General features: G+C 42.1%; 1 protein-coding gene across 10 annotated transcripts in view; it reads right to left on the minus strand.

Annotated features, from left to right (window-relative positions):
• Window positions 1–18,792, minus strand: part of Sbno1 (strawberry notch homolog 1) — a 62,815-nt gene that overhangs the window by 1,204 nt on the left and 42,819 nt on the right. For 9 of the 10 annotated variants that reach the window (XM_031337942.1, XM_031337937.1, XM_031337944.1 and 6 more), the window contains 7 exons: window positions 14,965–15,111; window positions 14,789–14,883; window positions 14,611–14,703; window positions 11,687–11,824; window positions 10,814–10,890; window positions 8,701–8,894; window positions 1,571–7,617 (listed from right to left, as the gene is read on the minus strand). In XM_031337942.1, coding sequence (XP_031193802.1) covers window positions 7,475–7,617; window positions 8,701–8,894; window positions 10,814–10,890; window positions 11,687–11,824; window positions 14,611–14,703; window positions 14,789–14,883; window positions 14,965–15,111 — 887 coding nt within the window. In that variant the 3' untranslated portion in view covers window positions 1,571–7,474. Of the gene's footprint in view, window positions 1–1,570; window positions 7,618–8,700; window positions 8,895–10,813; window positions 10,891–11,686; window positions 11,825–14,610; window positions 14,704–14,788; window positions 14,884–14,964; window positions 15,112–18,792 lie in introns of those variants that run through there. The other variant, XM_031337936.1, reaches the window with a different exon arrangement.

Consider the following 18,792-nt stretch of genomic DNA (forward strand, 5'->3'; position numbering starts at 1 on the left):
TGTATACACACACATGAAATAAATAAATCTTTAAAAAAGGGTCCCTGTCAGTGAGGGACCCCACCTCCATACTTAAGGTGGAAAGCAAAGGAGAGTGACACCCATTGTCAACTTCTGACTTCCATGTAACAACCTGTCACACTGCAGACCCACACAAATAGTGTCTGTCTCTGTCTCCCCCTCTTTTCCAACCAATCAAAAATTAAGTTCAGTAATCAAGACTAGCTGAAGACCTGCCTAGCCATCTTATGCTGGTATGGTATTTACCACCATTCTCTTACTTAGTAGCCATTCTGGGGCCAACTATGGGCTCTTGTCTCTCCTAACCCAGAGAGCACTCACCATCCAGAGTGGGCAGCTTTCAGAGAACTGGACTCCAAAAATAAGTATTTTGCACATTTCTTTTAGCTTCTCTCTCTCCATAAAGGCCTCCACAGATGGCTTCTTTACATCATGCTCTCAAATGACTAGCTGATAAATATTCATACTTATGGAAATTGTATTGTACATATTCCAAACTCTCAGCAGAATAGCACTGGTTTTTATTTCGTCTCTCAGGGGTGGTGTCTTTTGTTCAGGAGTCTTGTCCTCCTAAATGCATACCCACAAGGGCTTGCAGACACACCTCAAAAACACACTTTTGTTTCTTTGTGGTTAACCTGTCCTCAGGAGTGGTTCTCAATCAATTATGGTCTTGTCTCGCACAGGACACATACAGCAGTGTCTACAGATATTCTCGGCTTTCACAACTGGAGCTGAAGAATCTCGTCACGGCTGGGATATGGCGAGAACAGGCCAGGCATGCCATCAAACATCCTACTAATCTCAAGCTGAGCTACCAGCACTAAGAACCATCAGAGCCAGTAACAGCACCCTTGATTTTTTTAAGATTGTGGACCAAATGAACAGTATAGAAGCCACTGCCATTACCAGTTCCGTGTTCATGGCACTTCACTGTCCACTTTCCTGGTTCAGACTCAGACTGAGGGCTCTGCATTCTAGCCATGGACATCTGAAGCCCCAAACTCTTTTTCGAGACAGGGTTTCTCTGTGTAGCCCTGGCTGTCCTGGAACTCACTCTGTAGACCAGGCTGGCCTCGAACTCAGAAACCCACCTGCCTCTGCTTCCCAAGTGCTGTGATTAAAGGCGTGCGCCACCACTGCCTGGCTAGCCCCCAAACTCTTATGGCTGCTGCCTGCCTTGTCAATGGCAGACAATGTCAAGACACAGCCCAGCCTGCAGAACCAACCAATGCTGGCACATAGGCAATTCAACTCGCTCCCTTTTTTTAATTCACAATGATTTCGCTATTACTGTATTTACTACATGTGCAGAGGTCAAAAGACAATCTGTGGGAGACATCCACCCATCCTATAGTGTGTTCCATGCACATGCTAGGTAAGTGTTCCATCACCAGGCTACACCTACCTAACCCTCCAGAACCTATTTTAAGGAAAGTGCCAACATAGCAACTTCACCCCTTGCCAAGGAACTCTTAAGGTGAGCAAGGTTAATGACACAGGGCAGCAGGTGTTCCAAATCTAGACCACAAAACCACAACCCAAAGTGTATTTGTTTAACTTTATTTAAGAATTTTACAAAAACAGAAACAAAATCCAAACAAAAATTAAAAAACAAAACCACAAAAAACCCCTAAATACAGAGTACTTTCTGTGTGAGGATCGAGCATTTCTACTTGAGGGCAAATGAAGCCTGCTCAGTGAAGCTGACACACTTGTATTGCATGAGACTGAATTTGAAAGTTACATATCAAAATGATGGCAGCACTGAGTTCTGGACACTTGGGAACAGGTTCCCAGGAGAGGCTGAAGGCAGCAGCGTGGCATCATGGGAACAGTGTGTACTCTTCATTGAGATGGACAGTCCTATGCAGCGCAGCAGTACAAAAGGGAACTGAAGAAAACAGAAGCCACCAGAGAGTTTACATCTGACTTTGTTTCAAAAGGTCTTTGGACTCCTTCAGAAGTCTCCAGATGCACCATGTCAGATCAAGAAGGAAGCCCAGCGCCCACGTATAAAATACCCTTTGCACAAGGAGGTAGAACCCGGCACAAGTTTATTGCAGAGACACGGTGCACCTCTTCCACCCCTCGTGGTTGTTGATAAAAGTGGTTATGAGAAGTAAGAGTAGTTTGCAAATTCAGTAAAACTATGAAAAGGGTGACTAGTTTAGTGGTGAGGCTGTACTGTGCTATGTTAAAAAAGAAAAGGAAAAGGACCCCCAGTCCCGCAAAGTAGAGCCAGGACTGGCTCAAGCTTCTTTACCCTCTTCAGTGCCACAGTCATTGCAACAGCAGCAAGCTCCTACAAAACCTACAAGAGTGGGGTCTGGGTTCGAGGGCCAGAATCCGAAAGGTCATACTAACTCTCCCCGGGAGACTGGCATGCTGACTCGGCCCTGAGGAAGCCTCCATTCCATCTTCTCTTGCTCTGCACTAACTGGGTGTACATCATAGTTAACTGTTTACTGTAGGTCTCCTGGCCTCACTGTGCTTAGTTACATCCCTGTAGATAGTTGGCTGCTGTTGCAGGCCATAGGTTAACTATATCTCAGAGACCAGAGGAAGGGAGTTGGGGTGAGGAGGGAATTTCTGCTGGAGCAATCAGTCTGTGACAGACCTTCCCTCATTCCTGACAACTAACTTCCAAAGACTTGGCCAAATGTAGACAATTTTCAACGTGTCATCAAGACTACTACGCTGAATGTTCATTGAAATCTTTCCTGAGAATTAGAGGACATATTTACTGAGGGTGTAATGGCCTGTGAATAAACCCCACTCCTGTGCCCTGGGTGAGGCACCATCTCCACTGCCCTATTGGGCCTTCAGCAGCAACACCAATTCCCCAGAGCTCAGCATCTCTGCTTAGAGCTTATCCAGCCAGAAATGAGCCCCCAACACTGAATCTGCCTTGTGTGCTTGTGATAGCTTCCACAGGAGGACTCGTCTCTCATCCCTTGGATGATAATTGTTCTCTAAGGTCTCCTGTCATGTACTATAAATTCATCTCCTGCTCTCCTATAAATGTTTTTGACCAACAGTATAAAAAACAGATTACTGATGTTTGTTGTAAAGTAAAAAAACTCTGATTGTCATCTGTGGGGTCAAAGCAGTCCAATGTCTTATACACACCACAGTGTTCAGCCAGGCTATGAGGTACTGTCTATCTGCAAGGCTTTCCCATCAGGCAGACAGCAGGAGCAGAGGGACTGTAGCAGGCCTCAAATGAAAGCAAGAATGAGTCAGGCTTCTGAGGGGCTGCATCTGGCTAACTGAAGATACTAGAGGAGCTTAAGGGACGTTCAGGGAGGCATGGCATTTTCTTTTCTTCTCTTTAATCCTTCCTTCCTTCCCTTCTCTTTTCAAATATAAAAGCATCAGGCTCACTACAGCTTCCAGAGAACAAAAATGAGCATAACCCCTGATTCCGGTGACCGGATCAGGGGTGGTACTCAGATGCATCCCAAGACAGCACAGCAGTGTGTGTGTGCTGGAGATGTGGGTAACAAGACCCCCACAGCTGTGAGGCAAAGACAAACTCTTAAATACAAAGCTACTGACTCAGCTAAGAAGGTTTTCCACAGTTTCCTAAGTTAAAATAAAAGTACTAAGATGTCCCAGGTGGGAATCTGAAAAGAATAAATAGGAGGGACAGGAAGAGAGGGAGCTAAAAAGCCAAGTGAACAAGATCCTGATTTACAAGATTTCCACTTGAAATGTAGAAGAGCTCACACTTATCTACACACTCACTATGTACATGTGTAAGGACAGCATGAAGAGGATGGGCACTCAGAAGACTGCCACTTCCTTGCATCTCCCTGTTTCTTTCCCCTATAGGACTCATTGGATTTAGACAGCTAGCCTAGTGAGGGATTTTCTTGCAAATAATTCCTGTCTACTCAGCTGCAGCCATGGCGTGGAATGCTTGGTTCATTTCAGCACTAGAGGGCCAAAGTACCTGTGCTGTGTGTGTTGTTCACCAGAGCCCAGACCTACAGGACGGACTCTTAACAAACAAACAAACCATCACAGCAGTTTCTTTTGCCATAGGATGCCCCTACAAACTAAACATTCGGTATGTGGATCCTGGCTTAATAGCAGCTTTTCTGAAACTCCACTCCTAGGAGTGCAAGAGCCCACAAAGGTCCTTCTTTAAGACCAAGATCCCTAGGTAAGGTCTAACAGGGTAAGACCTGCTTTTTAAAGTGAATCACAGTGGCCCTCGTGCTAATATGGAACAGGACAGGATGAGGCTCCCTCCCAGGACAAAACAGTAAAGGGTAGCTCCTCCTACTCCTTCTCTGCTTTCTCAGAAGTCGTTCTAATGACATAGCACAGAAACCATCAAATAAAAAGGCTACAGCCAAAACGGAGGCTCTAAAATGCTTAATTCCTCTGGAGTTTGGTAGTTTAGAACTTCTCTCTACAAGAGAGCAAATTACAAGATTTATTGTTGCAACTCAAAAGGTTTCTTAAGTGCTGAGTAAGAATAAATACACATATGTACACACCTACAGCATCTACAGTGCTTTGGATACAAGTTCCTGCCAGGCTATACACACCGACAAAAAGACGACACTGAAAGCAGACCTGCAATTTAGTAGTAAAGAGAGAAAACTGCTTAACCTGCCTAGCTTCCTCACCAACTTGCATTTACAGAAATACTTTCACTGCCTTTCTGACTGCACCAACAACTATCTGACTGGAACGAGAGGGCAAGCCTGTGGCACAGAGGTTGCTAGGGGAGGGCCATGGCCTCCCTGGCAAGCATACCTGAGCAACATGGACCTAGGAGTGATTTTGAGCACAAACTACTACTGAAAACTCTGAAAACATTGATGGGACTAACACTCAGGTCTGCTGCTCAGAGGGAGAAGGTGTCTCAGAGGCTAGCAGCCTTGTGGTGGACAGAGATAAGTGAGGCTCTGGTTGTGCATGTGGCATGCAGACCACGCAGGAGACTGAACCTACTTTATATGACAGTGGCTGAAAAGACTTGGATTTGGACACAAGAAACTCTTGAATGTAGAAGCTTGCCTTGTAACTTTAGTATGGGCAAAGCACAGAGAGGGTGGGCACCAATCCCAGGTGTCACACACACACTACAGTGGGTAAAGGCTAACCAGCTTCTGTCTGTTCTGCCACACCACTTGCCTTTTGAAGTCTGCTTTGAAAAGGCTTTCAGATGCCTAGTGTCTGTGGACTTTTCCTTACTAAGCAATAAAGACACAAGGAAACGCTCTTTGACACACACAGATACTCGTTTGCTCTAGGAGCAAGTGTCACAGCGTCATCAACATGAGGTGTTCACTAAGTACAGACTAGAGAAATCCTGCAGTGCTGCTTTTAAAGCACCAGATAAACCAGGACCTACATAAACAGATATCCACACACAAAGCAAGAAGGCTGGAAGCTTAGGACACAGAATCCTTCTCATTTCTCATCCTGTGTGATTTGGTCTCCAGGAGAAAGTAAGTTAAGATACACAGCTCTTTCTCAGGCTTTTATTTTAACATGCAAAAGGAAGCTGAATGGTCCGTGCCACTTCAAACACAAAAGCTGAGAGGTTATGTAAAGGAGGACCCAATTCTACTCTCAGTGGCCACTTGGATCTAGGCCACAAAGGGGTACTGCTGGATGTTCATGAGATCATTGCCTGAGATACATGGAATGAGGACAAAAGTTGCATCCACTGGGCAAAATGTGCCCAAGAACAGAAACCATTCACCATTTGTTCTTTGAGGCACTAAGAATAAATAAATCCAATGCAACATTACAGTAAACTTAATCCTAGAAACTGGAGAGAATGAGAGCCCCAAGCAACTCTATCAGGTCTCTGTTACTAAACACACCTCACCCAACGCTTTGAGAAGATTAAAAAGCTACAAAGAAAACAATTCAACTTGAAAAACATTCAAAAGTACCATCATTTACCCCATCCCTAAGATCACCTCAAACTTCAGGAAGGGGCTCAGTCAGACTCTAAGGCTACCCAGAAGGCTAAGGCCACGCCAAGTTCTACAGAGCCCTGCTATCCTAATGCCTGGAGTCCCCAGAGAGGGCCTAAACAAGAGTCCACTTCGTTAGTATAATAACTTTTTTTTATTCAACATCTACAAGATTTTGTTATCTTGTAGTTTTAAACCAGATTTATACAATCTCAATTTTTCAATAGTGCAACCTGTGCAAGCAAAAGAAAAAAAAAAGATAGAAAAAAATGGGGAAGGGGAGGTTGGGAGAAAAAAACCAAAAAAACCAATTGTCCCCTCACTGAATTTTTATAAACATCTATTATAGGCGACACAAAACTTACCCATGTTATAGATAAGTGTCTATTCACATTTGTACATTACCATTTAAACAGCTGGAGATAATCTCTACAATGTCTTACAGCACATTAAACAATATTCAAGTTACTGGGCAAAGACAACAACAACACACAGCAGAAGCCAAGTGTTTTCTCACTGTCTAGTTTACAACTCAAGTACGGTTTCCGGTTTGAATGACAAAGCAGATTCAGATAAAGAAGTAAAAAAGATTGTGTGCAAGACAGAAGCCAATCATACTTCTTCCTAAAACTATGCTTAAGTTAAGGAAAATGTAACTTATATGATAAGGCTCATAGCCATTTTTGCAGCACAAATTAGGAATACTATTAACATATTAAAACAAACTTTTAAAGAGTTTTCTCACAAAAAAAAAAGTATGTACTTGCTACCTTAACAAGAACCTTAGGACAGGGAGGGGTGGGCAGGCTGAGGGTTAGAAGCAACATCCAGGTATCAACACTAGAAATGCAGTACCCAATGCTGTACATCTCCAATGTTTCTCTCCATATGTGACTTCTGTGGTAATCTTGATTACACATGCTTTCAAAGACATGCACCGTCAACAAAAGCTACAAATGAACCTGAATGCATGACACGCAACCCTTCACTTCATGCTGTAGGAAACAGTTTAAGTTGGAAAAGAAACCAATATATATATTCAGTATTTAGAGACTTGAAACACATGCATTCGGGGAACTCCCACAGTAATGACAAGGATGTACTGTGTTAACCCTGAGCACTGTAGAAAGGAAAAGTAAAGCCAGTTTGGGAAGTTCCAAGCCTTTTCAACCAACTGTGGCCTTGTAGCATTTAACAAACTCTCAGACAGACTGACACATACGCACACATACACATCCACACACACACACATCCGCTCTGTTCACCCAAAGTAAAAGCGCACAGACAGACCGAAAGAAGCAGGAGGAAAGACATGTGTCCCCTCTGCTCAGTTCACTGTCAGCTTTGCTGCCTATTTCCACTTTTGTCCTTAATTCCCCCCCCCCCAAGTTAACTAGAGAGCACAACTGAAGTTAAAAAAGAAAAGGATTCTTTGGAAACTGTCCCTGATTTTTATGCAAGTGGTATGCTCTCACAGCACTCAGCACCGCGCGCTCTGCTGCTCTTTACATGTTGCTCAAGTTGGTGATGCTCTGTGGGTGATGCTGTTGCCACAGCTGTTTTTGTTGGACTGCGAGCTGCTGAGACTGGTCTGAAGTTGACAGGAGATTTACAAGAGGAGACACACAATTTGCTGGAATGATCAAACCTGTAATTAGCAAAACAAACAAAAAACCAAACACAAAATCTATGAGTTAGAGTTGTCCAGTAAAGACATTATACCTTCACAGAGAACTGTAAGCCAAGTTCCCCCAGAAACCAGATAGGCAGCAAGCACTAGACTCAAGTTGTTCCTAGGAGGCTCCCAGATGCCTTGGGGCACGCACGCACCCAGTGTAACAGCATCTCCTGATGAAGGAATTCAGTGTGCAGTACAGCACTTTCCCATCTACATGCATCAGCTTCATAAACCTCACAGACATCACCCCTTCTGCCACTCAGTAAGATGCAAATTGACTCTAAGATGAAGGATGAGAATATTTTAGTCAACATAAACGGTAGGGACGGACACACAGACGGTAAGGGCAATTGGAGGTCCAGGTCCCAGGTCCCAGTTATAGAACTTCAGTTCAGGTAGCAATGAAGTGAGTGCCCCTTTTTTCTTTTTTTAAAAGCCAGCAGCTAGAAACTCATTTATATGAATCTTTTACAACTACAACCTGAGTTCAAATAAAGGTCACTAATTGGCAAGGAGGTCTACTGGTCTCTCTACTACAGGTTATCAGGGAGATTGTAGTTGATACACAGGAACAGTATAGCAACTAGCTAGAGCTGTAAATTATCTGGAGCTGACCACAAACTAGTCTGAGTTAGCCTGCTGTCCTAGCATCTGCAGGACTCAAAACCTGAAAACGCTCAGCCTGGGAAAGGAATAGGTTATCTGGAGAACAGAGAGGGGCATTGGGTAATAAGCATGAGGAGTTGAGAGCAGCCCCAGAGACATTCATAGGGTAATTACTATCATATCACAATGTCCACACTACAAGTACAACTGGCTACCATGGTGCCTGCTTGTAATCCCATCTCCTTGAAGAGAGGCAGCTAGATAACTCAGATAAATAAGTCTGAAGCCAAAATCCAGGCTTGCCTGCTCTAAATCTTGTAGAATGAGTAGCATGTTCTGTGCTCACTACTAGAACACATGTGAGACAATCTCTGATGTTAGAAGTGAAAAAAGGTATTGGATAGGATGCGATTCTTTCTCCACCACCAAAACAAAAGCGAAGCTTACCTACGATGCGCTGCCCATCTTCGGTCCTTAGCCGCACTATCTGCATTTTCACATTTGTGCCGCTGACAGAGGCAAGAACACCCTCCACTTTTGTCCAGACGCTCAGTACTGAGCCACATAGTACATAATACGTACGGCAGCGGAGACCAATCTCACATACCAATCCTAAACTTGCTTTTTTGCAATTGCCACGCCTAGAAAACATTGAAGAGAAAAATATATATAGAAACATGCAACATACATGAATAATCTATACAGCCTAGCCATATTTCAAGAACTAAATTTTTTGGGTTTTTTTGTTTTTGGTTTTCTTTCTTTTTGGTTTTTCAAGATAGGGTTTCTCTGTGTAACCTTGGCTGTCCTGGAACTCACTCTATAGACCAGGCTAGCCTCGAACTCAGAAATCTGCCTGCCTCTGCCTCCCAAGTACTGGGATTAAAGGTGTGTGCCTCCACTGCCAGGCCAAGAAGTAAATTTTTATTTGACTTTTTTCTAGAAAATCCTTTGAGCTTCCTGGGTTATTCTTCCCAAATCTAAGATGCCCCATTACTTCTGCAAGCTCAGCTGTGCGTGGGGACGGCCTACTTGTACACTGGGTTACTGGTGGTACTATCTATTCACTTTTGACACTTCAATACCCTGTTTCTTCACTGTGGTAGTGCTTGCTGTGAAAATCACCCACCAGATGATGCTGTATCACTGAACCACTATGGCCAGCTCCAAGTATGACTAGTGGAAAATGCTGGATAACTGGAGCAAACAAACCATAGAGAAACGTAAACTGAGAAACAAAAGGTCACAGTACTAGTCAAATGTTTGCCAATTCATTGACACATATCTGAGTCACCACCAAAGCAACATAAATTTAATACAAGAAAACAAACCAGGTGTGTAGGTGGCTCTTCAAGAATATGAAGTAGCTGCCCAATGACCTATCTTGACTCCTGGGATCTACATAACTTGGATGCTAACAGACAAAACATTATCATCAAAGAATGCTCACCCATGTACCATGTGGCGTGTGCCTTATGAGATTCTTCTTACTTTTATGTTTATATATATGGATATTATACCTGCATTGTGTCAGTGACTCATTCATGTGGGTCATGTCAGTAGAAGGCATGAGGTCCACTAGAGCTAGTCTAAGTAATGGGTAGCTGAGTCACTTAACAATGGAATGCTAGGAATTGAACCTGGGTTTCCTAAAGGAACAGAAAACACTCCTAACCACTGAACCATCTCTTCAGCTCCCACCCGGCATTTTAGTTTGTTTAAGACAGGGTTTTCCCAGCTGTCCTGGAACTCAGATCACCTGCATGCCCAGCTCTCCAGCTCCTTTCTTGTTCACTTGTTGGTTTTGAGGCCTGGCCTTGCACACTCTAGCCTCAGATCTGAATTTTCCTGAGTGATGAGGCTGTAAACATGAGCCATCAGGCCCAAGCAGTAAGGTTTTTTGTTTGTTTTTTAAAGCCAAAGAGAAAGCAAAAAGGATACAGATGCAAGCATGAACAATCCCAATACTCAGATGATTAAGGTAGGAGTGTGCCAAATTTAAGGCCTGAACTACAAAGTTTCATGATTAGCATGGATTAAAGACCCCAAAACACAGACACAGACACAAATACAGACACACACAGACACACAGACACAGACACACACACACACACACACACTCTGGAAATGAGGAGGAGAATGAGGGAGAGAAAAGGAGGGGATGCAAGTTTTACCAGAGGGATAGCAATTAAGGTCCTAAGTCAGGGTTTCAATGTAGCCTAGGCTGGACTCTACTCGCTGTGTAGATTACAATGATCTGGAATGGTCTAAGTGTGGGACTGTACGCACTGACTACAATGGTAAGTCTCTACATATAATTCTGATGAAGTAAACTGTGCCTACCAATAAGCAACATGTTTATTTACTCACAATCACATATTCATAAAGAATGAAAATGTGTTTAGCCAAGCATTGTGGCTCTACCGTTCTTGAATTTGGGAGGTAGAAGCAACAGAATCACAAGGAGACTCAGCACCCTCACCCCGCAGCTCCCCAAAGGAAAAAAAAATCTTAATTACATTTAAAGACGTGAGTGAGGCAACAAACAACAAGCACTAACCAGTATGCATGAGTACAGGTGTCTGCAGAGGAGTTATACTGATCCAGCCAGTGTACCAGGGCATCATCAGAGACTACCTGCAAAGACAAAGGAAAACCAAATCGCAACAACTGAATAGCTAAGCTAGTCACTAACACCAGAGGCAGTCAACAGCAATGACATAATCATCATCATCATTATCCTCATTATCCTCATCATCCTCACCACCACCACCACCACCACCACCACCACGACCAAGAAGCCCAGCCCCTCATGTGTAGCTGGATGGAAATACCACTAAGAAAGGTAACCAAAGCCCCTCGTGGGATGAGCTTTGCAGAGAGCTAGTTGAATAGTTATTTCCAAATCACAGTGCCCAGAAAGTTAAGACAATACTTCTCAGAAGATAGTAATGCTGGGAAAACCACTAACTATTTTCTGGAAATTTACAGGATGAAAACATGCAGCATACTCATGGCAAATCAAAAGCTGGTTGGAAGGACTGTTGCAGGTCCTGGGTATTGAAGATCACATGGGCAGTAAGTAACCTTAAAACTGCAACAGCAGTGTGTAAAAAAACATGCTAGAGCTGGAGAGATAGCTCGGAGGTTAAGAGCACTGGCTCCTTGCTTTTATAAAGGTCCTGAGTTCAATTCCCAGCAACCACATGGTGGCTCACAACCATCTGTAATGGGATCTGATTCCCTCTTCTGGTGTGTCTGAAGACAGCTACAGTATACTTGTATAAATAAAATAAATAAGTCTTTAAAACACCAAAAAATCCCACTTGCTTATACAAGAATCATCATCCTTGAACTCAGAGACTGTGAAGAGATAGGGCTTCCTGTCATGGAGCAAGCACTGACATAGTACAATATATAAATGAGGAAGTACCTTCTTATATTTCTTTTTCAGATCAGCATGAACTTCTAATTTGAGTTGCTTCCCAGTGTTTGGTCGATAAATTAAAAATAGTTTCTTCTTAGGGTTTACTTCTTTAACTAAGATTGCAGTTTTTTTGTTGTTTCTTATCTATTAAAAGAATAACAGAAAACATAAGAACTTGATAACTAAAACCACTATCACTTCAGCAAATTCAGTACAGGAGATCCACCAGCTAGGTCTGTAGTCTGCAACCACACGCCTCAGGAGAGGCTTCTTTGTTAAGTCTGACCAAGGGTCCTAACAGCATTGGCTTCTGTTTTTTTTGAGAACTTCCACCAAAGGTGGACCTCACTATAGTCCCTGCTAGCCTTGAACTCAGGGTATTCCTACCTCAACCACCGATGTAAGTTCCTTTGCTTGTATCCATATCCACACAGCTTGTATCCTACTTGTACATCCATTTATTTATTTATTGACAACCTTTTCCCCTTCCTTACTTTTTTCTTTTCTTTCTCTCCTTCTTTCTTTCTGTGGGGAGCCGCAGCTGCCACCCTATATACATATATTTTGAACACCTGGTTTCCGGCCAGAGCAGAGAGCATTGGTAATCAAGCCCTTAGTTGGAGAAGCTGAGTGCCTCCAGTTTGTGATGCAAGCTGGTATGAAATTCCTGCAGCCTATTATGCTTTGCCACGTAACTGATGCTGATTGGGACCAGGGAAAGTATTTAACGCACAAGGGCTGGGGGCTGGAGAGAGACTGGAGAGAGAGAGTAAATATGTGGGGATAGGAGTAAGTATGTAGAATTAGGGCTGATGATGGGTTATGTAAGATTTAGAAGTAAGTATTTAGAATTGGGGCTGGTAATGGGATAGAAGAGTAAGTATGATAGATAGGAGTAAGTATGTAAGGATAGAAGTAAGATGTAAGAATAGAACTAAAAATAGGAGTAGGAGTAAGTAGAAATAGTAATAAGATGTAAGAAGCAAGATGTAACTAATAAAATGTAAGTAGAAATAAGTAAGAAGTAACAAGCAAGATTACAAGGATCCTAATAAAACTGCATGGGGAAGAGCTCGTTGTTTGCCTCCTTACTTCCACTGGAAAGGTAAGGCAGCTTACATCTTTCTTTCTTTTTCTTTCTTTTTTGAGAAAAGGTTTCTCTGTGTAATCCTAGCTAGCCTTGAATTCAGTGATTATCTATCTGCCTCTGCCTCTCAAGTGTTGGGATTAAAAGTGTGAGCAACCACCCAGTATAACATTTTTTAATTAAATATATCTTTTTTCTCTTTTCTTTCCCTTGTCTCTTCCCATGTGGCCCCAACTTTTCTCAAATCCATGGCCTCTAGTTTGTAAATCATTCTCACACATTCTTAAAAATATAAACACAACCTGCCTACTCTATAACATATTACTTGTATTTTTCTGATTTCAGGGTTGACCACTGCCATTGGCCTGGCTCATACAGAGAATTTCACGTATGTATGTATGTATGTATGTATGTATGTATGTGTTTTTTATTATACTTACCCCATCTTTCCCTAGACCCCCAGAGCCAATTTAAAACATCCCCATTACCAATTCCATGCCTTGTTATGGTTGTTTTATACCCAATGTTCAATCAATGCTAACCTAATGTGTATGGACTATCGACTGGAGTATGCACAACTTATCAGTTGATCCTCTTTCCTGCAGCCATCAATTACTAACAGCTTCTGGCAAGGTGTGACTTTTTAACTCCCTTCTCATCCAGAGACCCTAGAAACTGTCAGAATAAGCCCAAGTGTTCACTTAACACGCTGTTCCTTGTACATGAAGTCATAGCACAGAAGCCTCAAGAGTTAAAAGAAAAAACAAAAACACTTTTTTGAGACAGTTTCTCTGTAGCCCCAGGCTGTCCTTGAACTCAGAGATCTACCTGCTTCTGCCTCTGAAGTGCGGGGATCAAAGGTGTGCATCAGCACTGCCCAACAAGAAAATTTTTAACATGGACAAAAGTAAATAGTCCTACCATTAAATAATAAAAGAAAATTAGATAGAATAACATCAAATTATGAGATTACTAAAATATTCCAAAAAGCTAAACTATTGGAAAAGGTTGGCCTGGTATGGTAGGCAGTATATGCCTGTAACCTGTCACTCTAGAGTCTGATGTTTATTTAATTTAAATCCAATGAGATTTAAATTTGATACACACTTGATACACAGTGAGGAACTGAGCTAAGTTGATGGCTACAGGTTCCATCACTTGAGGGACACATTAAATGTACTCAATAAAATGTATACCACTGTTGGTGTCACTACAGAGAGTAACAGCATCTCTGAAGTAGCAGAGGCACAAACTCCACAGCAGCCAAGTTCACACAGGCCTTCCTGAGGCCTGCTCTACTCCAAAACCAGCACCAGAAGTAAGAGCAAACAAAAGGCACTCAGGAACACTGGGTGGTTCACAAGAGATTACACTGATCCACAGGAATAAGTCCAGAGGCCAAAAGCAGAGTATACTCTGTAACTACTACATGCTTCCATAATACAGAAACACAACTGCTCCAGTTCAAGGGGGATTTGATGGCTTTCTGGACTTTGTGTGTACTAGGCCCACAGTCCATATAGACAAACATGAAAACAAAACATTCTATAAACGTAGAAACATTAAGCCCAACAGGGCATGCACACCCATATACATAATAGTAGATGAATAATTAAAAAATTTAATGGCTAAGGTGAGCCTGGCATGATGGTGTGCTGCAGAGTCAGAATGAACACTGTGAATTCAAGGCTAGTCTAATCAACAAAAATTTTCTAGGACAGCCAGCAATACATTGTGAGATCTGTCTCAAAAAGGAAAAGAAAGGAAAGGAAAAACCTGAAGCCATAAAAATGAAACAAAGAAAAAGCATTCTTGGTAAGACTGAAGAAAATTCAATTCGTACTTGCAATGATAAGTAAAAGCCATCATCCGGTCCAGTCAGCTCTGCCCAAATCTTGGTTGCTTCCTCCCAGGACATTCCCCTCTCCACACTAATCTGTGAAAGACATGCAGAGATTTAAATGCAGCTCATGTGTGCGAACACTAGTATGGAATATATAAATAAACATATGTAGACTTACTGTGTATAACTCTACATGGCCAGAGGTTGAATACCCTGGAGTTAGAAACTTCTTGACATCACTCTTCCTCACCTTTTCATCTCCAGAACCCAGATCTAAAGATAGAAACAGAAGGGTGTAAATGGGGAAATACTCTGGACCAGGAACACAGAGTATAGTTAAGTGTACCTACTCACCTAGGATTCCCATATCGTATCTTCCATTCTTCTTGGCATTCTGAACAACTGCAGTAAGTGTGTCTGCAAAATACTGAAACAATGCGTTCTGCTGATGCACCTCCATGCCCAAAATTCTGTTTAAGAATTTTCCTATATTGTTATAGTCTGTAAAAACAAGATTAGAAGAAAAATTCTATGAATTTCCTTAGTATATTAAAAACGTATCCTTCAGCTAAGCAAACCTTCCATGTCTCTCTTGTGGGTGGAGCCCTCTGCCCAGCCTGCAGTGCCCTTACTGCGGGCACTGTGACCTGCCACCAGCAAAGTTGCACAAGCACACAGGACAGTCCAGCTTCCTACTTTTCCTTGAATTTAGAACAAGGACAGTAGGTCACCAGTATCAAGTCTTTTAGACTTAATTTAATGTTGTTTATTTTCCACGTATGGGTAAGTTTTGACTGGAAGAACAGCCTGTGCTCTTAGCCACTAATCCATTCCTCCAACCCTATTTACATTTTTGTTTTTCAAGGTTTATTTATTTATTATATGTAAGTACATTATAGCTATTTTCAGGCACCCCAGAAGATGAGGGCAGACTTCATTAAGGATGGTTGCGAGCCACCATGTGGTTGCTGGGATTTGAACTCAGGACTCTCGGCAGAACAGTTCATGCTCTTAACTGCTGAGCCATCTCTCCAGCACTCCTATTTACCTTTTTAAAGATAAAGTTTCTTTGTATTCCTATTTGTCCCAGAACTCACTCTAGTACAAACCAGACTGGCCTTGAACTCACAGAGACCCACCTGCCTCTGCCTCCTAAATGGTGGGAGTAAAAGCATGGTGTGTGTGAGGGTACATGTACCTCAGTTATGAACACTGAGCTCACATCTTCTCTAAGTCACCTTGGAGAGCCCAAATTCTTTTGAGACACAGTCTCCATCTTGTCTTGACTTCTCCAATGGTGATTACAACTTTGTACAACTACACTCAGCTTCCCAACATTAGTTTTTGTTTTTTTTTTTAATTAAAGGCAGATTTATTGGGAAGCTGCACTCGGGTGAATTTATTGGCCCCAAGGACTAAGTTCATGGAGGTTGCCATGGGAAAAGGGAGGAAGGGAGGGAAAGGGGTACTTACAGAGAGAAGAGGGGGAGAGATAGGGAGAGAGGGAGGGAGAGGGATAGAGAGAGAAGACCCCAACATTAAATTTTAACTCCAAGTTCAACTACTAAATGGATGACTCTCAATCCTAGAACTGGAATGCCTGGAGCTATGGAAAACTACTCATGTCTGAATTATTTCCAGACTCAGGTACTTTTTTGGTTTTGGTTTTGGTTTTTGATTTTTTTTTGAGACAATGTTCTGTATAACAGTTCTGGTTGTCCTGAAACTCCCTCTGCATAACCAGGTTGACCTCAATTTCTCAGAAATCTGCCAGCCTCTGTCTTACTAGTGCTGGAATTAAAGGTATGCTCCAGATACTTTTTAAAATACTTAGCTACAGTGCAATATGTTTAGCCATGGATTCAGCATTTCTTTAAGCCTCAGCCAGGCAAGGTAACTTAGGTTACTCCTGTAATGTAAGCATTTGGGAGACTGAGACAAGAGGGATGCTGTAAATTGAATGGCAACTTTGGTTACATAGCGAGTTCTAGCATAGACTACACAGTAATAACCTGTCAAAAAGACCCCAAAAGAACCCCCCCGACAAGGTTGATCATACTGTAGTCAGTGCCAGTCATAAAGGTCTGGTCCAGGTGCATGCTACTTATCCCAGTTATGTAGGGGATTAAGGCAATTGGTTCAAGAACTACACTAGCCTACACATAGAGTAAGTTAAGATGAACTTGGTGCAGCCGGGCGGTGGTGACACACGCCTTTAATTCCAGCACTTGGGAGGCAGAGGCAGCCAGATTTCTGAGTTTGAGGCCAGCCTGGTCTACAGAGTGAGTTCCAGGACAGCCAGGGCCACACACAGAGAAACAATCCTGTTTCGAAAAAACCAAAAAAAGAAAAAAGAAAAAAGGAAAAAAGGGATGAACTTGGCTCATGCAATGAGACTCTGTCTCAAAAATAAAGAGAGCACTCAAGGGCAGAAGTAGATGGATGTCTTCCATTTCCATGACCAACCTGATCTACATAGTGAGTCTCAAGAAAGCAAACAGCCAGGGAGACACAGAAATACTTTGTTTCAATAAACAAAACACCCACAAGTAAGCAAGCAAGCAAACAAATGAGTTGTTTCAGTTGTTTCAATAGGTTTAAGACAGTTCAAGATCTAGCCAGAACGATTGAAGTCATTGCCAAAAATCATTTTAAGGTCCACGTGAATAGAAGTGTAATAATACCATTAGGGATGTAAGAAAAAAAACTGCAGCCTAAACAGAACTATTGTAGGATATCTGGTTGCACTGTGAGCCCAAGATTGTGTTATTTACTGGAAAAAAACATTTTTAGTTATGGCATAACGCAGCCTTAGCACATACTTTTAATCCCAAGAGGTTTCTGCTTGAATACTATAAACTGGATAAAGTCAATCATAAGTCAATTGGTGGAGCAAGCAACCACTTGACAGGTAGTGAACATATGATTATTAACAACAACAAAAAAAAAAACAGGAAGGTGGAGACAGGAGAACAGAGAGAAAGACAACAGGGAGTAGAAGGGAAGGACATTCAGTTGGAAGTTTTTTTGAGGATAGTCAACTGGGTGTTTTCTCTGCCTCTCTGAGCTAGCAGGCTTTTACCACAGCATCTGGCTCCCAAGTCTTCATTGGTAAAATTGAAAGATTAAGATTTTCTTTAAAAAAAAAAAAAAAAAAAAAAAAAAAAAAAAAAAACAAAAAACAAAAACAAAAACCAAGGACCCAGATGGAATAATATTTTTTCTGAAAAGACATGATCCATAATTTGTGAGCACATGTCTGTGGGTAATCATGAAATCCAGGACAGGACGAACATGGAGCTTTTCTCCTTCTCCCTGCCATCCTTTCCTGCCCTTACCTGTTACACTTCTATGGATGCTTATTCTTAACAATTCCTATGCATAGAAACAGTAAAAAGGAAGTTTCAACCAGACACAGTCCCAGTCTTCAGGAGACAGAGGAAGGTGGATTTCTAAATTTAAGGCAAACCTGGTCTACAGAGTACATTCCAGTACAGCCAGGGCTACACAGAGAAACCTTGTTTCAGGAAAACAAAGCAAAACAAAACAAAACAAAAGAGTCCTTCAGATAACCCAGTCAAATAGGATTTTACTAGTATATACAAGGCTCTGGGTTACAGTCTAGAATTACCTTTAATTCAAGCACTAGGGTGTCTAGGGCAAAAGTACTGCTATGAGACCAAGAGGGCCAGTCTAGATACAAAACCACAAGTTGATTCAACTACTCAACTTATCAAGGTGCTTGATATCCAAGCCTGTTGAGTGCAATCACCAAATCCACCATGTAAAAAAGAAAAAAAAAAAAAAAAAAAAAAAAAAAAAAAAGCCAGATCCAGTGGCTCCCATCTTTAATTCAAGAAATTCTATAGTGGAGGCTGGAGAGATGGCTCACAAGTTAAGAGCACTGACTGCTCTTCCACAAGTCTTGAGTTCAAATCCCAGCAACCACATGGTGGCTCACAACCATCTACAACAAGATCTGGTGTCCTCTTCTGGCTTGCAAGCATACAAACAGGCAGAACACTGTATACATAATAATAATAATAATAATAATAATAATAATAATAATAATAATCAGAATCAGAATCAGAATCAGCGGTGGTGGTGGAACATTCCTTTAATCCCAGCGCTTGGGAGGCAGAGGCAGGCGGATTTCTGAGTTTGAGGCCAGCCTGGTCTACA

Source organism: Mastomys coucha, unplaced genomic scaffold (genome assembly GCF_008632895.1).
Source record: "Mastomys coucha isolate ucsf_1 unplaced genomic scaffold, UCSF_Mcou_1 pScaffold22, whole genome shotgun sequence".
NCBI classification, from domain to species: Eukaryota; Metazoa; Chordata; class Mammalia; order Rodentia; family Muridae; genus Mastomys; species Mastomys coucha.